At 44.9% G+C, this 25113-nt stretch overlaps 2 protein-coding genes across 5 annotated transcripts in view; both read left to right on the top strand.

The window, feature by feature from the left end:
* The window catches only part of UBA6 (ubiquitin like modifier activating enzyme 6), a 118575-nt gene extending 109192 nt beyond the window's left edge, over positions 1-9383 (top strand). For all 4 annotated transcript variants that reach the window (XM_048511712.1, XM_048511713.1, XM_048511715.1 and 1 more), the window contains 4 exons: positions 5898-6025; positions 6786-6873; positions 8108-8202; positions 9171-9383. In XM_048511712.1, coding sequence (XP_048367669.1) covers positions 5898-6025; positions 6786-6873; positions 8108-8202; positions 9171-9306 — 447 coding nt within the window. In that variant the 3' untranslated portion in view covers positions 9307-9383. The remainder of the gene's footprint in view (positions 1-5897; positions 6026-6785; positions 6874-8107; positions 8203-9170) is intronic.
* Positions 9384-16613: 7230 nt separating this feature from the next.
* Positions 16614-25113, top strand: part of CENPC (centromere protein C) — a 36767-nt gene continuing 28267 nt past the window's right edge. The window contains exons 1-6 of the mRNA XM_048511282.1: positions 16614-17126; positions 18064-18101; positions 19738-19799; positions 20261-20358; positions 21188-21281; positions 24438-24598. Coding sequence (XP_048367239.1) covers positions 16614-17126; positions 18064-18101; positions 19738-19799; positions 20261-20358; positions 21188-21281; positions 24438-24598 — 966 coding nt within the window. The remainder of the gene's footprint in view (positions 17127-18063; positions 18102-19737; positions 19800-20260; positions 20359-21187; positions 21282-24437; positions 24599-25113) is intronic.

Here is a 25113-nt window from a genome sequence, read left to right as displayed (position 1 = left end):
AATGACAAACTGATCAGCTCTTTTGATGTGGTTTCCCTATTCACCAAGGTCCCCTATAAGTAGCAGACACCATGACACACTCTATTAACCAGAAATTCCCAAAAAAGACTTCTACATGTTCCCAGTTTCAGCATACTTGTCTCACTACTAGCTACTTCCCAGTGGGACAGGGAATAGGATGAACAGAAAGAGGGGGTAGCCATGGGTAGCTCCTCTTATTAGCCCTGTAATAGCTAATTTTTATATGGAACATTTTGGAGGAACAAGCCCCTGCAAAAAAACAGCAATCTCAAAAAAAAGCTCCACTCATATGGTTCATATGATAGATGGATGACACATTCACCATTTGGAGCTAATGGAGAAGGAAGAACTAAAACAAGTTCCTGGACCATATCAACAACAAGATCCACCCAAACATCCAATTTACTATGGAAAAAGAAAATGAAGGAAAACTGCCATTTTTAGATGTTTTAGTCATCCGCAAACCAAACCAGCAATTGGGACACACAGTATACAAAAAACCTACGCACACGGATAGATATCTACACAAAAACTCCAATCACCATCCAGGGCAAAAAAGGAGCACCATAAAAACTTTGGTACATCGCGCAAACAGAATCTGTGAACCTCACCTCCTTCAAGATGAATTGAATCACCTAAACAGGGCTCTACAGGCTAATGGTTACTCTAATACAGAAATCAGAAGGGCTGCAAGACCAAGAACAAGCCACATGAACAAAGATAAAGAGCCATCTAGAGGGAAAGTGTTCTTACCATACATCAAGGGAACCACTGATCGCATAGGAAAACTGATGAAGAAGCACAACCTACAAACAATCTACAGACCCACTAAGAAAATTCAACAGATGCTACATTCAGCAAAGGATAAGAGGGATCCTTTAGCTACTGCAGGAGTCTACCGCATACCATGCAGCTGTGGACAAGTCTACATAGGAACCACCAAACGCAGCGCGCAGACACGTATCAAAGAACACGAAAGGCACTGCAGACTATTTCAGCCAGAAAAATCAGCAATAGCAGAACACATGATAAACCAACCTGGACATAGAATATTATTTGAAAAAAACAGACATTCTGGACCACTCTGAAAGCCACTACGTCAGACTACACAGAGAAGCAATTGAAATCCATAAGCACATGGACAACTTTAACAGAAAGGAAGAAACTATGAAAATGAACAGAACTTGGCTGCCAGTGTTGAAAAATACTAGAGTCAAGACAGTGTCTAACCAGCTCCACACAAACACAGGATGACCATAGACAAAAGAAACAAAGGCCAGGATACTTCTATTCAGATGCTCCCACCAGTGACCTTGCTATCTCCTGTGTTACTCCCATGCTATAGTCTTCATTGTTACTCATACTTCTATTCAGATGCCCTCAACTATTGACCTGGTTGCCTTCTTTGTTACTCAGAGACAATGTTTCTCCACCCACCCTGGACACTCCAACAGATATATATACCCCACTTGCTTTCCCAACATCAGATCCTCTGAAGATGCCAGCCACAGATGCAGGCGAAATGTCAGGAGAGAATGCTGCTAGAACACGGCCATACAGCCCGGAAACCACACAGCACCCAAGTGATTCCGGCCATGAAAGCCTTCGACAATATAATCTGACCTCAGTTTAGAGGAAAAAATTGCCAAGGGGGAACATGCTAGAAATTGCATTGTGCCGTCGACTGCCAGTGGACATGGTGATGAGCATCGATGGAGGGAAAATGGCTGCTTGCCCTGATGGCTCCGGGGGTCTCTGAACACTGGTGATAGGAGTGTTTTTTTAAATAATTTTTATTGTATCATTTGAATATTACATTTTATATTAATGCTTTTCTTCATTCGTTTTCAAACAATACATTTCCCCCTTTTTCCCCCTCCCCCCTATATTTTTTCATAGTTTTATCAAACAGCAGTAAGTTCATTCTTTGTAATCTCTTCTCCCATTTCTCCTCATTGATTCCAGCTTCTTTCATCCAGTCCGCATATATGGTCCATATCTTCAAGATTTCACTCTGTTTATCTTGCCACAGTTTATTCTTTATTATTTTTTTGAAAATGTCCAGTGTCACTTGTTCCCAGATATATTCCAACCATTTCTGGATTGTCCATTTTTTCTTTCCAGCCTAAAGCTATTGTTGCATGTGCTGCTTTGATCATTATTTTATACATATAGCTATATTTTTAATCTACCCTTCTATCCTCCATTACACCCATGAACGTTAAATCATTATTTATCCCAATATTGATCTTCACCAGTTTCTCGATATATAACATTACGGTTGTCCAAAATTTTTTCACTTCTATACATTCTGTCCACATATGGCTATAATATGCCTCCTGATCTCTGCAGTGCCAGCATTTAAGGACTAAGTCCTTTAACCATATATGCTAGTTGTTTTGGTGTTCTATACCATTTCAATATCACTTTTCTTTCCAATTCCATATATTTCTCAATCTTTATATTTTTCCAACTGTCTATTAAATTTTCAGTTTTCCCAGTGTCTAGAGAACCTTCCCTCTCCCATTTTTGATTCAATGTTCTTATCATAAAGTCTTTATCATCAACCATATACTTATATATATGTCCCAAAATTTTCCCTTTACATTTTTCATATAGTTCAAAACATTTAGCCATTATACATTCTCCTCTTATTCATGAAACCTTTATCCTTTCCCAAATGCCCCTCAAGACCAACCAATTCTCATTATCTCCTAACTCTATAAAATTTTGTAAGGTCATAATTTCTCCTCCTTCTCTTATCAGATTTGCAACAGTCTGAATCCCTTGTCTTTTCAATATTTTTATTGCTTTTTTTCCATCTTTTCCGGCCACACTTGCCAATGGTGCCACATCCAGAGTACCGGGCATACATTTACCTCTCCATATTTCCCATATATATAACACCTTTCTTGGCCCTATTGAAGAAGAAGAAGAGTTTAGATTTATATCCCCCCTTTCTCTCCTGCAGGAGACTCAAAGGGGCTTACAACCTCTTTGCCCTTCCCCCCTCACAACAAACACCCTGTGAGGTAGGTGGGGCTGAGAGAGCTCCGAGAAGCTGTGACTAGCCCAAGGTCACCCAGCTGGCGTGTGTGGGAGTGTACAGGCTCATCTGAATTCCCCAGATAAGCCTCCACAGCTCAGGCGGCAGAGCGCGGAATCAAACCCGGTTCCTCCAGATTAGATACACGAGCTCTTAACCTCCTACGCCACTGCTGCTCCATTGCTGTTTGGTTCCCTCTCTTCAACTCATTATTAAATATTCCATGGGCACCAATCCCTTCATTTATTTCATTTTCAAATTTAGCCCATCCTTCAATGTTTTCTTCATTTATGTTCATCAGACTTTTAATCTGGAATGCTTCATAGTACTCTTGCATTTTAGGTATCCCCCATCCTAAATAATTTTTCGTCATGTATATTATCTTGTTCATAATTCTTGGATTTTTTTGATTAAACACCCAAGCTTTTAACTTTCTGTCCCATTCCTCAAATTGCTTCTTCTTGATTTCTAAAGGAAGAGTTCAAAATAGATAAAACATTTTCGGCATTATACACATTTTTAGTGCTTTGATTTTCCCTGTAATCGATAAAGTCTTCTTATCCCATTCTTTTAATTGTTTTAATATTTTTCCATCTTGCCTCATAATTATATTTAAACATCTTCTCCTTTCTATGTGTTATTATAATACCTAAATATTTAATTTTCTTTGTTACTAGTTTTCTATCTAATTGTCTTTTTTCCACATTAACCCCCATTATTTCTGTTTTTTCCATATTAACTTTTAATCCAGAGTATTTAGTATATAATCCAGAGTATCTAGGATAATTTTTAATTCTTTCATTGTATCTACCGGGTTTGCCGTTATTATTAATATATCATCTGCAAATAAGTTCAATCTTATTTCTTCATGTTTTACTTTATATCCTTTTATCCTTCCATTATTATTAATCCTTTCTGCCAGGAATTCCATTGCCATTATAAACAGATGTGGCGATAGTGGGCATCCTTGTTTTACCCCTCTTTCAATATTTATTATTCCTTTCCATCCATCATTTATTCTTATCTTTGCCTTTCCTCTTTGATATATCTCTCGTAGAGTATTTATAAATTGTTTTCCAAAGCCAAAATTTTCCAAAGTTTGAAATAAATAATTGTGACTAACTATACCAAACGCTTTATATATATCTAACTTTATCATTGCATATTTTTTATTGTTACCATGTTCTATTACGTTTAATACGTTCCTTAGTGGGTTGCTAATATCTCTACCTCTTATAAACCCATGTTGCTCTTGTCCTATTAATTTCGGAAGAACATTTTAAAAACTATTTGCAAATACTTTCGCAAAGATCTTGTAATCTTGATTTAATAAACTTATTGGTCTATATGACTCCACTTGCTCTGGATTCCGTCCTGGTTCCACAATTGTTATTATTTCCGTTTCTCTCCATGTCTCTGGCACCTTCTGTCCTTTTAGAATTTGATTAAACAATATTTGCATCTCAGGAATTAATACTTCTGACATTTCCTTGTAATATTCCGCTGTAAATCCATCTAAACCTGGGGATTTTTTGTTTTTCAACTCTTTAATTACGTTAGCTATTTCTACTTGTGAAATTGGCTCTTCCATTTGATCTCTCTGTTCCTGTGTTATAACCTTTTTTGGTTTGTCATCAAATTTTTCATTCTGGACATGACTAAATAATTCCTTATAAAATTCTTCTAATGTCTTCCTTATTTCTTTATTTTCTATTATAAATTTATTATTTTTATCTTTTATCCCTCTTATTCTCTGTTTCTCCTTTCTCTTTTTCAAATAGTTTGCTAATCTTTTCATTGAGTTTATGTTTGTTCTTTGAAATTCATTTTTAATCCATATTTCCTTTTTCCACATCTCTGCTTTATCTAACTCATCTAACTGTGCTTGTAACTTATTTAATTCATTTTTCATTATAATATCATATTTAGTCTGGAGTTGAAACCTTTTATCTTTAATCTCTTCTACTAACTTTTTTCTTTCCAGAGTTACTATTTTATTCCATCTTGCTTCTCTAGCTAAACAATAACCTCTGATTACTGCTTTGGATGCGTCCCACAGTATTTCATCTGAGACCGTTCCTTTGTCTTCTGTGCCCTTCTGATCCTCCAAAGCAACTGCTTAGTTGGGTGACAAGATGAACCACAGCTCTGCCCCAACAGGGATGTTGCTGTTTTCCCTGGCCACATCTCCACTGCTAATTCAATATTCCCAACTTGTTAAACCATTTAAATTGTTAAATTGTCAAGAGAAGTCTAGGAAGATTGTCATAGTGCTTAGTACTGTGGATGGCCATTGCTTATCTTTGCATAGTAGGATCACGGACCAGACCTCTTCCATTTCATGTTTATCCTTGCGAGTTTGTCTTCCTTTACATGATGGTGAACTCTAGTCTACGTATGAAATCTCATGGTTCAGTACATTGGTTGGGTGTCTCCATCATGTGCAGTAGTCCCTCTAAGGCTTCCATACCGCTATGCAGAAGCTCACTCTCACTGAATAGGAATGGAGTCGCCACCGAGAGCACCCCCTGCTGGGTGGCCCTCCAACTTGCCCAGGACCAGTATGGTGCCTGCCCAGCTCATGTGTGAAGTGGCCCTTTGGTCTTTCCTCTCTCTGGAGACTTAAGTGACCTATATATTCATGTTATGGAAACTGAGGATCACTTTAGTACCTCGTACTAAACACGTTTCCTGTTCCTTCTCCAAAGTGCTTTGCAATCTGTGATTCCTGTGGTTCCTCTTCTGCTGCAGTCCATCTTGTTCTAAGTTACTCACAGGGCATATCAATGTTCATTGGTGCAATGAATAATCTCAGCATCTTCTCTCGTAGGTTGCTTTGGAATTGATCAAAGTTGTGGGTGGTTATCCTTTCCAAGCGTATAAGAACTGTTTTTTCAACTTGGCCATTCCAGTAATTGTCTTTACAGAAACAGCTGAAGTGAGAAAAACAGCTATAAGGTAAATAGGACAAATCAAATGAAAGATTGGGATGCATTCCTTGTAATTACTGTCCTGTGGATCGTCTCAATTATTTTTCTCAGATCAGGAAATTCAAAACCTCTGGATATGTTGGAAGGGGCAACGTCAATATTGTTCACCGGCCATTCTTCTGTAAATGTCATGTTGTTCTGTTTAACTCTTTGAAAACCTGGCTCACCTTTCCAGTTTTTTTGTGCTTGAAAGATGCACCTCAGCCCTTCCAATGTCCATTTGGTATATTTTAATTTTTTATGTTTTTACAAGTGAGAGTCCCAGGAAGACTTGTGGGGTATGTATGGGTGTGTGGGTGTGTCTGTCAGTCAGTTTTTATTTTTTGATTGACTAACATATATAAATAAAACATACCTTATGTCACATGAACATTTTTAACAACCTGTACTACTGGGGACCCTCTGTTATTCTGTTACCCATGTGGAAGAACTTTGCCACTGTGTGTGGAATATTAAAACTTGGTCTTCAAGCAAAAAATTAACTAACAAATCAGTAGGGCAGTTAGAATAGTGGGGGTCATCAAAGTGTTGTCTTAGGAACGGCACTATTAGATGTTTTCTGACCTCTTTGTATATTTGACACTGCTGTAAAATATGCAAACATAGAATCATAGAGTTGGAAGAAACCCCAAGGCCATCAAGTCCAACCTCCTGCAATGCAGGGACACATAATCAAAGCACTCCTGTCAGAGTAAGCTTTTGTTCTTTGCGTTTGTGTTTTGTGGCAGAAATGGGATATCATTTACAATCTGGGACAGATGGACAGTTTTTGGGAAAGACGATTTCACACTCTTGGACTTCATAAATGCCGTCAAAGTAAGACATTTGTGTTAAATTTTCTGTAGAAACTGTTCTGGAAAAGAGGTTTTTCTTGACTTGCCTGTTTGCGTTGCAGTGTAGTGACTACGTGATTGTCCGCCCTGGTCTCAAGGTGCAGTCAGTCCTCTTGCTCAGATTCGTGGCAAATACAGCATTAAAAAAGACCATACAAATTGGAAATCTTTTTGAAAACTACATTTTGTTTTTTGATACAAAAAGGTTACAGACCTGTCATGCCCGTCGACCTCCTCCCAATAACCAGATTCAGGTTTACCTAAATCAGTTTATTGAATCAGACTTAAAAACAGGCAAACTCCAGGAGGTTTTGCTGGATTTAAAGTTCCCACCGTAAGCAGCAGCAGCCCCTGTCCCCTGACAGCTTTCCCAAAAGCAAAAGTGTTCACAGGTCGTGCCGTTCCTACAAGGCCAGAACCCGTGGGAAAGGCCAGGTGCTGCCTGGCTAGGGAGGGAAACAGGTACTGCAAAGCCTCTGAACAAGCTAAGCTCAGAGGTGTAGCTGGCCCAAATGCACCCAGTGCACACTCTGTTTCCCCCCAATTCCCCCCTGTTGTGCCCCCCCCCCACGACACCCTCAGTCCTAGTGCCTACCTAGTCTCCTCGCAGGGAAGGGAAGCAGACGCCCATGTCTGGAACTGCAGCAGCAGCCCCTGACCTTCCTTGCAAGTAGGCAGCCAGTCTCCTCACAGGGAAGGGAAGCAGGCACTCATGCCTGGAGCTCCAGCGATGGCCCCTTCCCTTCCCTGCGAACACACTGGCTGCCTGATTGCAGGGAAGGGAAAGGGGCTGTGGCTGCAGCTCCAAGTGCAGGCGCCCCACTTTCCTTCCTTGCGAGTGGACTGGCTGCCTGCTCGCAGGGGAGGGGAAGGCAGCGGGCACACCACTTCCCTTATCTCCGAGCAGGCAGCCTGCGAGGGGGAGGGGTGATTTTCCGCCCCCCACGTGACCCACCAGCACGCGCCCAGTGCGTGGCGCACCCCCAGGCTCCCTTATAGCTATGCCTGTGGCTAGGCTGTGTCCCAGGCAGGGATCCTTTAATGCCACTGTCTCCGAGACTCCCCTGGGCAAGCCTGGCAAGACCCTTCTGGGGGAGGGGCCTTGACGATGGGATGGGTAGAATGTTTGTTGTTATCCTGTTTAATCTGTAATTGGATTTGCCGCGTGGCTTTCTGGATAGCGCAGCATAAAATATTGTTGCATTTGTGTGTTTCAGGAGAAATATGGGATTGAGCCAACTATGGTAGTTCAGGGGGTTAAAATGCTGTATGTCCCAGTAATGCCTGGGCATGTGAAAAGGCTGAAGCTGACGTAAGTATTAACCCCATAGACCCCGGGTGGGTCTGAAGGTTTGATCAAAGCTCCCATTGTTTTCCTGGAGCATAGAGGCAGCTTATTCTTACAGCAGAAAATGGTATATGGCGTCTTTGTTAATGAATCTATTATTCATTCAGACATTTATTTAACATGATTGATTGATTGATTGATTGATTGATTGATTGATTGATTGATTGATATCCTGCTTATCCTCATGATTCAAGGGGGCATACAATAATAGTTTACAAAGCATTTCCAAGTAAAACAAAAAATAAAATGACAAACTCAAGTCACTCCCCCCCGCCCCCGTCCTGCCTTGCTTTAGAAGGTGCCTTCTTCCATCAAAACCCTCTCAAAAGGTTCTGGGCAAACAGGCAGGAACTGCAGCACCTCCTGAAGATCTCCAAGGAGAGGGCCCTTTCCTCCCCCCCTTCAGGGTGCCTGTTCCCCAGAGCTGGATGGAAAAGACTGGGGCTCTGGGTGATGCACGATGGGCCACCCTAAGTGGTGGGACAGCCAACAGATGGCTGCCTGGCGACTGTAACCAGTAGACTAGGACGTATGGAAAGAGGTAGTCCTTCAGCTACACTGGTCCCAGATCATGAAGGACTTTAAAGCTCATAATAAACAGCTGGGTCAGATATCTGAGGAAGGGTGCTTTTATTCTTAGCTTACATCCTGGAAATCTTGCTGGTATCTAAGGACTTAAATCCAGCCCTCTGAAGCTGCAGTGTGATGTTTCCATAGCATCCTAAATCTGTTGGTTTAGAAACTGATTTCTCTGTTAACTTATTTTATCAACTGTCAGATTTTTCTTTGCTTAGGTTGGCTCTTACTGTTGGATGCCTGCTGTGTGTTTATAACATTGGAAATATACGTTAGAGCCGGTATCTAGAGTTCAGGAAAGGCGAACACTTTCTGTTTCAATTACTGCTTCTTAACTTTTGATTCCTGTCTTATAGGATGCAAAAACTTATGAAACCATCTGTGGATAAGAAGTATGCAGATCTCACAGTGTCCTTTGCGCCAGAAATGGATGGTGAAGAAGACTTGGCGGGGCCCCCAGTTCGATACTATTTTGCCCACAAAAACAACTGATGTAGACATACTCCTCATATTATAAAGGACTATATGAATGGTGTGTGGTGTCTATCCATTAAAAATATGGTACTACATACTTGGTTGAAGCCTTAATTCAGAAGTGAATAGTGGCAGTCAGTTAATTGCAGTGAGGAGTGGTATAGGAAACCTGATAGATTGTTGAGCCTGTCTTTTCCTAAGAAGGACCTAAAACTTGTTGGAAAGTATCACTCTTTTTTGAGAACCTCTGTCAGAAGCCAAGAACTGTGGCAACTTGCGTGGCACAAGTGGAACTTTAAATGAGCAAGTGATAGAGATTCAGAAAAACGCATTTCTTTTCCCACAGTGTTCTTCTGAATCTTCACCCTGAGGCAGACAGTCCTAGCGGTGCTCTGTAAAAATAATATGTTCTTTCCTTTGGGTTTTTTTGTCGGGAAGGGGGATTGTTCCCTTCAGATCAAGATTCACTGTGATTTGCTGCACAGCTGATGCAAAGGCTCTGGATTGAGAGGAAGCCATGCTGGGATTTCAAATGTTTTATCCAGCTTCTTGTAGTCAAGGCAGAGAGTATTTTGAAGTGAACAAATGCAGGGGTCCCTCTGTGTGTTTTGGGAGGGAGCTATACACAACATCCCCTTTCCCTTCATGATGAGACCTAGGTGTTTTCCAAAGACATGGGCTGGTGTTTAGTTTGGTCCAGAGTCTGAAAACAATTTGCATATTTTAAATTCAGGGCACTGTCCTAAGGGTTAATGTTTGACATTTCATATAGAATAAAGGCAGGTGTGTGACTCCCTTTTTACTTACATAGAACCATTCGCCAATGGTACTGATTTCCTGTGAGATGTGTTCTCCTACTTCAGTAGTCCGAAAGTCCAAAATAGGATGCATTTTGAGAAATACCTTGGTTGTAGAATCATAGAGCTGGAAGAGACCACAAAGGCCATCAAGTCCAACCCCCTGCCATGCAGGAACACCCAATCAAAGCACTCCTGACAGATGGCAATCCAGCCTTTGTTTAAAAACCTCCAAAGAAGGAGACTCAACTACACTCTGAGGAAGTGTATTCCACTGTCCAACAGCCCTAACTCCAGAAGTTTTTTCTGATGTTTAGGTGGAATCTTTTTCCTTCACCTGGAACCCATTACTCCTGGTCCTAGTCTCTAGAGTAGCATAAAACAAGCTTGCTCCCTCACCAACATGACATCCCAACAAATATTTAAACATAGCTACCATGTTCCCCCTTAACCATCTCTTTTCCAAACTAAACATAGCCAGCTCCCTAAGTCTCTCCCCCAGGGCATGGATTCCAAACCTTTTTCCATTTTGGTCACCCTCCTCTGGACCCATACCAGCTTGTCAATATGCTTCTTGAATTGCAGTGCCCAGAACTGAACACAGTGTTCCAGGTAAGATTTGGCCAATGCAGAATAGAGAATATTGATGCATCCCAGAATTGCATTGGCTTTCCTGGTTGATGCATCACACTGCTGACTCATGTTCAGCTTGTGGTCTACTAGGACTCCAAGATCCCTTTCACATGTAGTATTGTAAAGCCAGGTGTCACCCATCTTATATCTATGCATTTCATTTTTTTCTGCCTAAGTGGAGTATCTTTCATTTATCTCTGTTGAAGTTCATTTTCTTAGCTTTGGCCCATCTCTCTAACCTATCCAGGTAATTTTGAATCCTGCTTCTGTACTCTGGGGTATTAGCTACTCCCCCCAGTTTGGTGTCATCTGCAAATTTGATTAGCGTGCCCTCTATTCCATCATCCAAGATAAAAATACTGAATAGCACTGGGCCCAGGACATGGTCCTGTGGCACCTCACTAGTCACTTCTCTCCAGGATGAAGTTGAGCCATTGATGAGCACTCTTTGGGTTCGGTAAGTCAACCAATTGCAAATCCATCTAACAGTAGCATTGTCCAGTCCACATTTTACTAGCTTAGTTGCAAGAATGTCATGAGGCACCTTATCCAAGGCTTTACTAAAATTTGGGTATACTACATCAACAGCATTCCCTTCGTCTACCAAGTGTGTCACTCTATCAAAAAAAGATGAGATTAGTCTGGCATAATTTGGTTTTGAGAAACCCATGTTGACTTAGTGATCACACTCTTCCCTTCTAAGTGCTTACACACTAATGAACTGCTCCAGAATCTTTCCTGGCATTGATGTCAGACTGACTGGACAGTAATTGTTTGGGTCCTCTTTTTCCCCCTTTTTTGAAGATGGGAATGACATTAGCCCTCCTCCAGTCCACTGGGACTTCTCCTGTTATCCAGGAGTTCTCAAAGATCATAGCAAGTGGTTCTGAGATTACTTCTTCCAGTTCTTTTAATACCCTGGGTTGTAGCTCATCAGGGCCTGGAAATTTGAATTCATTTAAAGTAGCTAGATATTGCTGTACCACCTCTTTATTCTATGCTGAATTCCCCCTACTGTATCTTCTGTTCCATTTTCCCCTGGATGAGCACTGTTTTCTTTTTGAAAAAAGACTGTGGCAAAAAAAGGCGTTCTCCATCCCTTGTTAGCATTTTGCCATCTTCTCCATGCAGTGACTCTGTCCTATCTTTTTTCTTCTGTTTTCTACAGACATACCCAAAAAGGCCTTTTTTGTTGTTTTTAACCTCTCTGGTTGTTTCTAACCTCATTGTGAGCTGTAGCTTTTCTGATTTTCTCCCTACACATCCTGGTTATTTGTTTGAATTCCTCTTTGGTGATTTCACCCCTTTTCCATTTCTTCTACATGTCCTTTTTAAATCTTAGCTCAGTTGAAAGTCCTTTAGACATCCACCCTGGTTTCCTTAGACACCTCCCATTTTTCCTCCTCATTGGAACTGTTAGAAATTGTGTTAGTATTTTTAACCACGGCACCACACCCAGTAGTTTCCTAAGCTTCGGGGATGGGGCGGTATAGAAATCCAAGAAATAAATAAATAAGCTTACTGAAGTCTGCTTTCTTAAAGTCAAGGATGTGTGCCTGGCTACACTTTGGCCCTTTCTGTATGGGCCAATAAATGTGGGGTGAAACCAGGGTACATGAGCCCAGTGGAACCCCAGGCTGTTCGCATGACTCCATGTGGGCGGCCCCAGAGCTAGTGCAGGCCACCAACACACCTTCACATGGAGGTGCGTCCGTTTTTCCTGTACCCCCTTCTCACCATTGAACGGCTACATAGGCAGGCAGAGCTGCACCCCCAGAGGCTTGCTGACGCCAGAGGTGCCTGCCTGCCTCTGCAGATGAAACCCAGGAGCTAAAGAAATGGGAAAATGCAGTTGCATAACACGTCTCCTGTCCAGCCATTTGCTTGGCCGCGGCTGTGAGGTGTGTTAAAAGTATTGCAGATAGTGCAATTCTTGAATCACCCATGTTGGGGGGTGGGGGACACAGGACAGATTCACATTAGGAGCACGATCCATGTGAAATCTGTTCGCCACCGCCACCAAACCCGGGTTTTATCCCACCCTTAACCCATGTTTATTGGCCCGTGCGGAAAGGGCCTTGGTATCCCTTTCCACTGTATAACAAACATGATCACCCCCACCTAAGGATCCTGCCACTTCCACTCCACTTATCCACTCATCATTATTGGTTAGAAGCAGATCTAAAATAGCTGTTCCCCTTGTTGCTTCTCCCACCTTCTGGACCATGAAACTGTCTGCAAGGCAAGTGAGAAATTTGTTGGACCTGGAAGAGTTTGACTCCCAGCAAATATCCGGTGTGGCGTTCCCCCTCCTCGCCCGGACCCTTCCCTCCCTACCCTAACCTGGGGGTTGGTCTCCCAAGATGGTGACTCTCCCAATTGGCTCGAGGGGCCAAGAAACAGCTGCGCCCACAAGGCGCCTGGTCTACGTGGTAGCCCTTGCCCACGCCACCCTCCTCCTAGCAGGTGTCTCTGCCTTCCTTCCCCTGGTTGACTTGAGAGTTCGCACCCTCCCTCTCTCTCTCTCTCTTGTTGCTTCACAGGGAGAGGAGTTTCCAGCCTGTGTGAAAGCCTCTCACCCTGTTACTGCACAGGGTTGGGACCAGCCTAAACCGTGCCCTAGGTTCTGGCAGGGGGTCTGGACTCCAGGGTCCTCTTCCCTCCTTCCTACTTCCCACCATTGAGCTGTCCCCTTCCCTTGTCTGTTCACATCGCCACCCACATTCCCTGCTGCTGCGACGGCTCCTGACTCTCCCTTTCCCACTTCCTTATTTCCCTTTTGCCCTCTCATTTCTCTCCCTCGTCCCAGCTGCTTCCCCAGCCCATCTCCTACATTCGCCTCAGCTGTGGGTGGGCAGGTCCTGCTGGGCCTTAAACTCCTCTCTTCCTTGTCTTTCTCATTGAACAAGGCCTCTAAGGCCTCCACTGTCCCTGCAAAAGGCTCCTCTGCAGCCTTCCCATCACCCACGGTGCCAGCTCGTGCATGACCCAGCGGGGCAAGTTCGGGTGCTGCGGCTGAGCCCGGACATCCGGATAATTGAAATCTCCCTACTATTTCTCTCTGTGAAAGTTTGGTAAGCTATGTCCTTCAATGGGGGAGTAGAGATGAAATGACCACCTATGCATACAGATCCTTCCTTCCCAGAGCCTCAAAATCCCTTCTGATGTCCTAAAAGCTACGTCTTACAGTGTCATTTGTTCCTATGTGGATCCAAAGGGAGGGGTAACAGTCAGTGGGCTCAACAAGTCATCTCAGCCTCTCTGTGACATCTCTGATTTTTGCCCCAGGGAGATAGCACACCTCTCAATACGTCTTGTCAGCCTGCAAATGACTGTTTCTGTTCCCCTCAACCAGGAGTCCCCTACCACCACCACACGACTTTTCGGGGGTTTTGCAGGTGCGTTTGTCTGTGTCCGGGAAGCTTTCCAGATCTGAGACCACATCAACGGCTAAGTCCACACAACTCTGGTCAATGATGCTTACCTTTACTGGAGTGTTGTGTTTGTGTATTCTTGTAGTGCAAAGCTTGTAAAGGCAAAAAACAACACAAAGCCCTCTTGATGCAGCATACCATACTTGGCCTGAAATTGGTCTAACTAAAGCTGAAACAACACATTTTAAATCGAGTCCAATGTTACAGAAAGAAGAAGTAAGATATATATTTGGCTCTGGAAGTTTTTAATGCAATGGTGATGCACGGCTGACACATCCTTGATGAGGTACATCATTGCCTTTAGATATTTTTTTAGCTCTTGGCTAGGACAGAAGTCAGACCCACATCAGAGATGCTTGGCCTTTGAAATCCAGTGGTTTCCAGTTTCCAGCATCAGAGAAGTGGTTATTTTCCCTCTTTTTCTGACTTTACCGGGCATGGTGCAGAGCATCCCATCCATGTTGTCTGTTTTCCAGCTTGTAGGTATTTGGGAACCAAAGTAGTATTTGCTGTATGAACGGAAACTCCTACCAAAATTATTTCACTGTTAGCGCATCAGTCGTACAATGTAGCAGCTCTTCGTACATTTTTTGTAGTCAGGCCTCCATTTGTTAAAATGTCTTACAATTTAATGGTTTGAATTTGGAAAGAACTTCTTAGTTGTTTTGCTATCAAGGTAGAGCTGACTTATGGTGACCCTTCATGGGGTTTTCAGGGCAAGAGACATTCAGAGGTGGTTTGCCATGGCCTGCCTTCGCTAATCACAACTCTGGCAATTCCTTGGAGGTCTCCCATAACCAGGGTCAGGGCTGTGGGTGTGACTGGCCCAAAATCACCCAGCAAGTGTCCATGGCAGAGTGGGGATTCAAACCTGGCTTTCCCAGATCCTCGTCAGACACCACAGCCACAATGCCACACTGAGACCCAGAAATTAGGGTGGAGTGGAGAAGCACTGCAGACTTAATGTCAGTTTCAAATCAGTTTTTTTGTTATTTAAATTATGTTTTGGATAAGGCAAGCTACTGTGATGCAGAAAGAGATGTACGATAAGAGTAGTAGGGCCAGGACAGCTGCTGTGAAGTTCCTGCAAGAAACTGGGCCTTTTTGACCACTGGCTGTAATGGCATCTTGCATTTCTTAGCTTCAGAGAATTGCAAAAGAAGTAGCAATTTGACTAATAATACAAATGGCAGATTTTTCCTATGTGATACTAGAGGCAGAATCAACTCCTGACGCAGATTATGATACCAGTTGCAGAACAAAAGAATGAGTTCCGTAGATTCTGTGCCATTGCAGGGACAGACGCTTGCTGGTTAAGGAGTTCTCATACAGCGGCCCTGAAGGGCCTCAGATGGAAACACATTCAGCCCAGCCATACCAAACAACTTCCAAGATCTTACCACTGTTAGATTTTTTTAGGTAATTAGCCATACCAATTTAGGCCAAATTCAGTAGGGAAGCATAGAGGTAGATACAAGCCACAAGGTTGCTGGGCGTACATCCTTAAATCTTTGTATCACAGCTTCAAGAGCCATGTCTGGGGCAAGCAAAGCAAGCAAGGATGGTGCAAGGGCATAAGAGGTTTTGTGTTCAGCGAACATACGCCAACAGCTAACATACTCCTCTCCTGTATGTCCTCCTGACAGTTCCATCAATCAAAGAAGCTTGTTTGGGGGGTACATAAGACAGGGCCTCTTGGGTGGCAGCCCCATATTTATGGCACACTCTCCTTGGGCAGGTGCCCCCTCGCTTGCAATCTTTAGGAGGCTGTTGAAGATGGCTTTATTAAGGTTCAATTTGGTTAAGTGTAGTAGCAGTCCTGAACAGAGCTTTTAAATTTTGGTTTTATGTTTTCTGATGCAGTTTATTTGCTATGTTTTACCTCTTTTGGGGAAGGTGAGGAAAACCGAAGCTAACAAGTGTCTTAAACCAATAGTCTGCTATGGAACAGCGTGTCCCAGTTTCATAATGGGAGCTACGGCAAGGAAATGCTATTCGTTGGGATGGTGTGAATTGGGGCAAGGAAATTTTGCCTGTTCAGTCTTAGGGGGGTTGTTTTTAAACGCAATATACATCCTGCCCTGCAAGAGCACGAGAAAAACAGAGGAGAAAACCAGTGTAAGCCACAACTCAAATAAGCACCCGTACAAACACCGACAGGACACGTGAAGCCCCAGGCAGAATTTTTTGCGGGGTGGGAACGCCCCAGCAGGGGTCTGCAACCTGCGGCTCTCCAGATGTTCATGGACTACAGTTCCCATCAGCCCCATGGGAATTGTAGTCCATGAACACCTGGAGAGCCGCAGGTTGCAGACACCTGCCCCACGGAAACAAGGCTGACGCAAGGGGGTAGGCCACTCTCCGGGGGCGGGGGAGCTGCACGCGGGTCTTCTGGAGAAATGACGCGGCCACATGGTACGCAGGACAGGACATCCAGCGCGGGCACACTCTGACCCGGCCCATGGAGGCGGCCGGGGGGGGGGGGGCGTCTGTAGGAAGCGAAGTGGGTCCAAATGACTGCGACGAAGTCTGGCCACGCAGGTTCCCGCTCGGGCCACGAAAGCTCCTGGCTGCCCAATGCGGGGCTCCGCTGCCTGCCGGGCTCCTCCCCAGCGGGGCCGCCGAGGGAACGGGAGGCTCATCGGAATCTGCGGTCCGGCGCGGAAAAGAGGCGCGCGGCCCGGATCCGGCTTCCTGCTGCGCTCGGGGAGAGGGGGTCACGTGGGGTGGGCTTCCGCCTTCCCTGCGCGGCCGAGGGGGCGTCCATGCGGGCGGTGGAATCGAGCGCGGGCTCCGATTGGCCAGCGTCGCTCGGCGGGTCTTGCTCCGCCAACGGGAGGCGGGAGCGGCGTGGGCGGGGCCGCGCTGCGTGTGTGCCCGAGGGGGCGGGCCCAGCCAATCCGCGCCCTCCTTCCTGCCGGCGGCGGGCGCTTCGAAGAGGGCCGCCGCGGCGCCGAGCGGGATGGAGCGGCGGGTGAGGCGCGGCCCCTCTCCAGCCGCCCCCGGGAGAAGGTGGCACCCGGAGAGGCGCGGGAGCTGTGCGCGGGCTTTGGGCGGCCTCGGAGGGGGGGGGAGGGCGGGGCGCTTGGGAGGGAGGGAGGGGTCCCGCCCCCGGAGGAGGGGAGCGGCCTCGGGGCCCGGAGCGGGGGCGCGGGAGGGGTCGTTTTCCTCATGGAGCGTTTTCCTACGCGCCTGCCCCCCCCCCCCCCCCCCGGAATCTGCGCGGCGTCAGAGCCGTTCTCTGCCTCGGCCCGTCCGGTCTCTCTGGGTCGGGGACGACGACGTCACTCCCCAGGAACAGGCTCAGCGGGCCCCGCAGGCGGCTGCAATGGGAGGCTTCTTAAAAGCGGGCAAAGCCGCCCCCCCCCCGGCCCCCCCCCCCGGCCCAAGCGCCGCGTTTCTCCTGTGAGGGCGGGACGGCGCTCCCACCCTGCCGGCGTGGCCAGTCGATGCAGCCCCCCCACGGCCACAGTGCCGGGGCTGCCCGGCTCTCTGCTTCTCGGGCGCATTCCCTCCCGGGGACCTCCGCGCCGGCACCCCTGGGATTCCAGGCGTCGGGCCATTTTTGGGCCGGCAGAGGACCAGGCCATTCCTGGTTGGAGTCAGCCAGGGCTCTTTGGATCATCGTTGAGTCTCCTTGGAAGAATCTCGGTCCTTCCTGGTCAGGAGGGGATTCTGTACATTCTCAGAAGTGCCTGTTCAAGATGCTAAAAACTTTGAAAAGAGACACGGACAATCCAGACACTTTCCCTTGGTAAATAATTGATTTACTGACAAAAACTTCAGTGTACTTCTCCACCATGCAAGCATAAGCAATTCTTGTGAAGATCTTTGGTGTTAAGAAAAGGAAGCGAACAGTTTGTGTAGATATATACATGAGCATCTTTATAATAACGATTCTTTATCAGCAGCGTTTCAATTACTGGCCAAGATACTTCAATACAGAAAGGTAATTAAATTTTAAACTATAAGTTTTAAAAAATGCTTTGGGACTCTGTTCCAAAATTCCACAACTTGGTATTCACGTTTATTTGTAGTTGAACATATGAAGTTGCCAAGGGGCTTGCCAGTAAACTTTATGCAGTTCTTGACAAAGAGCTTAATATGCGACCTCAGAAAACAAAGAGCCAGCCATTTATCAGGATCACAGGATAACTTGGATCTCAGGGTGTGAAGAAGAATGGCAGGTCCTTGGATTAGTCTTCCTTTAATTATATTGAGAGCAGTGGCATAAATCTGCAGTTGGATTCCAGGGGACTGGCAGACAGGTCAGAAAAGGTGAGATGACTATGAGCAACTTGGACTGCATAGGAGGCCAACAATACCATGAGGATTTAAATCAGCGAACAAGTCTAAATTCGAATAATAAAGTCTAAATTCTGACTGAGAAATTTCAAAACTGAGTTTGCAGAAAACTCTGCCGTCCTGTTTTTCCATTGTAGAGTGTGTCATAGTACATATATATAGGGCCTCCATATTTCAGCCATGAGTGGTGGTGGAAGGTACTGTCAAGATGCAGCTGACTTCTGGTGACCCCCTGGGATTTTGAAGGGAAGAGACAAACAGAGGTGGTTTGCCATTACCTGTTTCTGTGTAGCAATCCTGCACTTCCTTGCTGGTGCCCCATCCAGTTACTAACCAGGGCCAATCCTGCTAGCTTCTGAGATCTGATGAGACGGGGCTAGCTTGGACCAGCCATGAACACTCACCATTATTTGTGAAACAGTGTTGAATTCCCATGGAAAGTACAACCAATTGGAAATCTTGAGAGAATCTCATCCATGCCACTGTGAATGTCAAGTCTCCCCTTTACCCCAACAGACAATGTCCCTGATGAAGCAGCCACGTCTCTAGCCACCAGAGATTGCTGATTGGTCCTTCTGTGCAATTATCTTCAGATGTGGGAAGTGCTGTTGTGTGCAGCCGGCTTTAGATTATGAGGCAATACTACAGCATCTTTCATTGGAAGATGCAGTTCACAGATAATTGTAATCTGTCACTTTTCTGTGCCTCACCAGTAGCATTCTGTCTCTGAATGCCAATCTGGCACTGCCATTCTGTCGTTCCATGCCTTGGATGGGTACTGTACATATAAGAAAGCCCAACAATAGAGATAATATTTATTTTAAAAACACAATAGAAGCAGCTATTACAGAACCCATAAAGGTGATAGTTTAAAAGCACCAATTAGGACTGCCAATAATCAAAGCTAAATCAATCAAACTGCAGTCCTCAATAAATCTGCCTTCAGCTGCCTCCTGAAGATTGACAGGGCCAGGGGAATATCCCTAAGGAGGTTGTGGGTCTGCAACAGAAAAAGCACCAAACGAACCTCTTTAATGGGTGGGACAGTTGGGAGGACGTCTGAATTCCTGACAGGGACGTATGGGAGAAGTGATCCTTCTGAGACCCTGGTCCTGAACCGTGAAGGACTTGTCATCTGTAGAGGAGATAATGGATCAGGTGTTTTTGGTTTCATTGCTTGTTACGGAAGTATTACCTGATATATTTTCTATTTTGCCAGTAAATACCGGTTGGAAGTAGTTGTTAAGTGGCTTATTCCATGATTTTTTTTTTCCTCAAAGGCAGGCGATTGACATACAACCAGGAGAGAATGTTGCAAAATATATCCGAGATTTCTTTGATAGTAAGTCCGTTATTTTATATGTAGTTTACGGTGCAGTGTATAACCCTAAAACTCCTCTGGTAGAGCAGTTAGGCATTTGGTTGAAGGGAGTAGTTATATTCGATCTATACAAAAGAATAAGAGTTTGGATTTATATCCCCTCTTTCTCTCCTGTAAGGAGCCTCAAAGATGCTTACAAACTCCTTTCCCTTCCCCCTCACAACAAACACCCTGTGAGGTCGGTGGGGCTGAGAGAACTCAGAAGAACTCATTAGCCCAAGGTCACCCAGCTGGTGTGTGTTGGAGTGTACAGGCTAATATAAATTCCCCAGATAAGCCTCCACAGCTCAAATGGCAGAGCGGGGAATCAAACCCGGTTCCTCCAGATTAGAGGCACTTGTTTCTAACCACTACGCCACTGCTGCTTTTTTAACAGGAGTATATTAGACTTTGTCTCTTAACACAGTGTCACTCTCCTTTAGCTTCTATCAAGGACCATCTGATATCCTGTCCGTCACTTAGCTCATCAAGTTCATCCCCTGATTTGACCCGAAATCGATTTCTGCTTCCTACTGAGCAGGTGAGCCATTTCTGCTGGTCATTGAAGGGGTGAGCCCTCCTGCTTGTGTGCTGGGTAATCCCACTCGGAAAATACAGGGGCAGCTCCTCCAGTCTTCAGTATGAAGTGGGAAGCTGTCCCTGCTAATGGTGCTCATTATTACGGAGGATGCAGCATCACTCACCCGCTGAGGAGGGCATAGGACTGGTCTTCATCCTTGGAAGATACCTGTGGTGTGCTCAGGTGCTCAAAGTCTGCTGAGGCACTTCACAGAATTGAAGGAATGGACGTGAACTTCCAGGTCATGGGAAATACTCAAAAGATACCTATTGCCTTCTGGTGCTGCATTGTGTTGAAGAATCCTCGCACCCGCGTAGTGCCTGTCACTTGCTGTGATGGCTTGTTCTAGTGGGAGCTCTGGATAGCTGCCCCTCGTGCAGATTATTGTACAGTGATCTGGGAACAGAACCCATAATGAACACCTTAGTTGAAGGGAGAGAAACCCCCAGATGGCCTGGCTGGTATTTCCCTGCACTACCTAAGATCTTTCGATTAAAACTCTGTCTGCAGGGGGGAAGTTCATTGTGTGTGCGCCATAATCGGTGCAGCTGCAGATTGGGTTTCCTGACTTGTCGTAATTTGTACTTCTGCTGCACTTCAGTATGAAGCACCTGCATTTTCCCAGGCCAGAAAGGAGCTCTCTGTGGAAAAACCAAGTCTTCTCTGAACCAGCCCTTAGTCCAGTCACAGCTCACATTTAGTTGGCTGCCTGTATTTCAGAAGCAGCGTTTAGCTTCTTTTTTTCAAGTGTGCCTTTACAGTCTCTCTTTTTCCCCCCTTTGAATGTCAGAGAACGCCGGTTGACTCTGATTTGATTAATTCCGTCAGCAGTGCCTTTTCGGCCGGCTGTTCACCACCACGACATGGGGAAGCCAGCAGTTCAGGTGGGCTTTATGGAATTGCTCTTCAGTTTGATTCTAATCTTGTAATGTTGATGTCTTTTAAATACTTCCATTGCTTTCTCCAGTTATGTGGAAATGGGGTGGAGGTGGGGGGCAGTTTGCATATGATGTTAAGGTTTCTGTTGTCCAATTCCTGCACTCCTGGAGGAACACCTTACTGCTGGCACAGTGATGGCAATTTCTGTATTTCATGTAAGCCAAACCAGGGTGCTGTGACGGAGTTGTCAGCACTGCTACACCTGAAACTCACCTTTAAGTCCTAAGTGGCAGGATGAGATGTGCTGAATTGCTAGCATGTGACAGGAAATCTCTTCTTCTTCCATAATCATCATCATCATCATCATCATCATATTTTAGAATTTCCCTCCATAGCAGCGTTTTCGTGATCTGTCTTGCTTCCCATAAAATTCCAAAGTGTCCTCAGGCTCAACAAAATGAAGGATCCCTGGTAGGCTCTAATTTGGTTATCACTTCGGACAGTTGCTGGCTCAGTGGTCACAACGGCAATAAATGTAGGGGGGGACACGGCAACAGGATTCATTTTGACGCAGTGATGTCACTTCCAGTGCAACTGCAGAAGTCACGTAATTGCAGTGCTGAAGCAGACTGAGACCTTGCAGCTCCCAAGTTAGCTCCCTCCTCCACCCCAGCACCTCCTCTCAGCAAAATCAGCTTCTGTGGCTTCTGTAGTGACATTCCTGGACTTGTGTGTGACTGACCAAAGTTTAGCAGCTTCCCCAACAGAAGGTTCGCATTTATGGTGTTTTAATTGGCATATTGTTTTCATCATCTTTCTAACCCACCTGGAGGTCCAGTGTGAGAGAAGGGCCTCTTTCTGGAGGAGGAGGAGGCTGCCATTGGGGCTGAGCTTTCCCACCTGCACAGCCCCACCCTTGGGCCCCTGATTCTGGGGGAGGAGCTGCAGGGCAGATGCTGCTGTGCCTTTGAGCCCCTCCCGAAGTCGGACAAGAGCGGCTTCAAGAGCTGCCTGGGTTACTGCCTCACATTCCAAACATTCAAATACAAGACCTTTATAAGCATGGAAAAAGTCTCCAATGAATTACAATATTAATAGAATAAAATCAGGTCAGTAAAATTCAAAGTTTAGGCATTGAGTGATATGTTACATTCACGACTATCTCATTGCTTGCTGCAAGAACTTAGCAACAGATTCTATTATATTCATATCTTGGGCAGTCATAAGGAAGAATACCGTATGCTCATCAGGGCACCATTTGTTACTCCCAAGCAACAGGGTTATAAGCTTGGTTGAATGAGCAGAACAGGAAAACATGCGCCACTAATTCTATGTAGTGCTGGCCACAAGGACATAGCCTTGTTGCAAGTGGAATTTTCTGGAATCTCCCATCTAATATGGCCGAGGTTAGCACATTCAATCTTGCTAGCGCATACGCCCTGTGTTGTGGATCAGTCAGGTAGTAAAAATAGGTTGCCAACAACTAACTCTTGAAATCCTTCAGCTCCAGGCGGAAGTATTTCTGGCTTGACTGCCAAGTGCTCAAATAAGCTCAATGTTGAATAATTTGTGTTTAATTGTATCAAAAGGCAATATAGGATGTGAGATCCTATTGATTTGATTTCATTTTCAGTACATCTAAGCCATACCAATGATTGAGAATTGGCTAGCATAGCTGCAGTAAGGCTGTAGGGGTCAGATTTGTAATGCAACCTAAGCCAAAGCTTAATCATTAGCAGCCATGATTTTGTTATTAATAGTCTTTGATTTGTTTCTAGACATAGAACTATGTGGGTGACACATTTTGGAATTCCAAGAATTTTGCACAGAAAACACAATCAAAGTCTTTCAGCTGCTTGGTTAAAGGCATTTATGTAGACGGGGATACCATAAAGTAGCTGTGTACTTAATTTGACGTTAAACACCATAAGGGCTGCAAGAACCTACTGATTGCCCTTCGTGTAGCAGATGTGAGAACTGTGACCTTACCACAGTTGATGCTGGTATGGTGGGCAGCAGAACCAGAGTCGGAGAGGAAGAGGAAGTCCAGTATAAATCAGCCAGATATCATGACTGTGGGGGAGTTCTCTGCACCATTTTGCTCAAGCAGATGGGCTCAGCCGACACAGATGATTGTCCTGTGTTTGCTCTGTGGGACCCTGAGGCTTGTTTGTTTGCCCCACTGAGTGTTTGGTCCCCATCTGGGTGCTGTGTGAGCAATTACCCCTCAGCTCTTGAGCACTGGTTCCTGGAGCTTCACTGACACCCTGGCATCTGGGTCCAACGGGCTACCTTCTATGCAGATGTGTCTCTCTGTACAGATTGCCTTCTCAGGATGGCTCAAATGGAGTTGTAAACTTTCCAGGGCTTTTGAAACCACTGAAAACGGACACAATTTCCCCGTTTCTACTTCTGGTGTGGGGGGAGGAAGAGATTTTCGAGAAATCTCATGTCGTGTTGAAGACATATATTAGCTGCCTTTCTTCTGTACTGAGCTTGATTAATTCTTGGTAAATAGGGTCTAAGTTTATATAATTTTACCTGTGGTTAGCAAATAAATTGGGCTGTGTGGCATATTTATGAAACCAAACTGCCTTGGTTTTCTATGGGAAATATAGTGAGTATATCCAGTGTTGAAGAGAGTGACCAGTGGTTTCAGTTCATGCCACCTTAGGCATAATCTGTGTTTTTGCCAACTGAGTTAAAGCTGAAAATGGACATTTTACTATTAAAAAGTTGAATTTGGCTGGGACCCTGCAGTCCCCAGAGGACTAGCAATACATTTGGACATTGAGTTAAACATTGTATTGGAAAGACTGAATTCGTCAAAAGTGCACAAGACACATTGCAGTGTGTTTATGAATGAAGCTGGTCACATTTAAACAACATGCATATTTTAATATATCCACTATACACAGGACTTATCTTTTTCTAATGCTGTAGGTGGTTTTATATTAAAATCTTTATACTACTTGATCTAATGAATAAAATGTCTTAAAGCTCGTGAGACGTGGCATCCCCTGCCCCCACCCTTCCCATGACTGGGCTCAAATTAAGATGGGGGTCTTGATGACATTTTTCTCTGCGGAGTTACTGAAACTCAAAAAATTTTATAAAAGGAAGTTTTTTGTCATTTTATTGATTTTTTTAAAATATCAAAGTAGGTGATGATGTATTCCTTGAAGATCCCCTGACGACTCTTCCCAAGAGGGTGCGGGGTTCTCCTGCTCTCCTCGCTGAGGAACCAAATGTACCAAGGGACCAGGTTGTGGCTCCCCCTGATCGAAAGGACAGCGTGTCACGGTGCATATCATTCCACGGGTACGTGGTCAGTTGTACTTTCTGTGTGACTGTTGGGTGGGTCGTGTTCCTTCTCAGTCAGTGGTTCCCAACCTGGGGCAGGGGTGTGCTCCGCAGCATTTGAGGATTACATATTAAGTTTGCTAATATAGGTGTACAATTTGGGGAAATGGCTTGCCCAGGTTGGGAATGGTTGTTGTAGCTTCTATCCTTCGGGGATAGGACGGTATATTAAATCTAATTAATTAATTAATTAATATAATCAGAAAAAGAAACTGGAGTCCTTGAAATCGTTAGATTATGAGACACTGAATTTGTAGGCCATGTGTTTTCACGCAATGTATTTACAACTGGAAGCTGAGCCATTTCACTTCTGTTTAAAGTACCAAACTGGGAGCTGTACAGGCCTCTCTTTGGTTTGCCCAGGTGCCACTCCCAGCACTTTCCTGCGTGGAAACCTGCCCTGCCCCGCCCCGCAACATGCATCACGTGTAGCCCTGAGGAGAGTCAGAAGCCACCTGCTGTTTCTTCCCTGTG

The sequence above is a fragment of the Sphaerodactylus townsendi genome, linkage group LG11 (genome assembly GCF_021028975.2).
Source record: "Sphaerodactylus townsendi isolate TG3544 linkage group LG11, MPM_Stown_v2.3, whole genome shotgun sequence".
Taxonomy (NCBI): domain Eukaryota; kingdom Metazoa; phylum Chordata; class Lepidosauria; order Squamata; family Sphaerodactylidae; genus Sphaerodactylus; species Sphaerodactylus townsendi.
The sequence above is the reverse complement of the archived record's forward strand: the minus strand, read 5'-3'. Positions and strand labels throughout refer to the sequence as shown.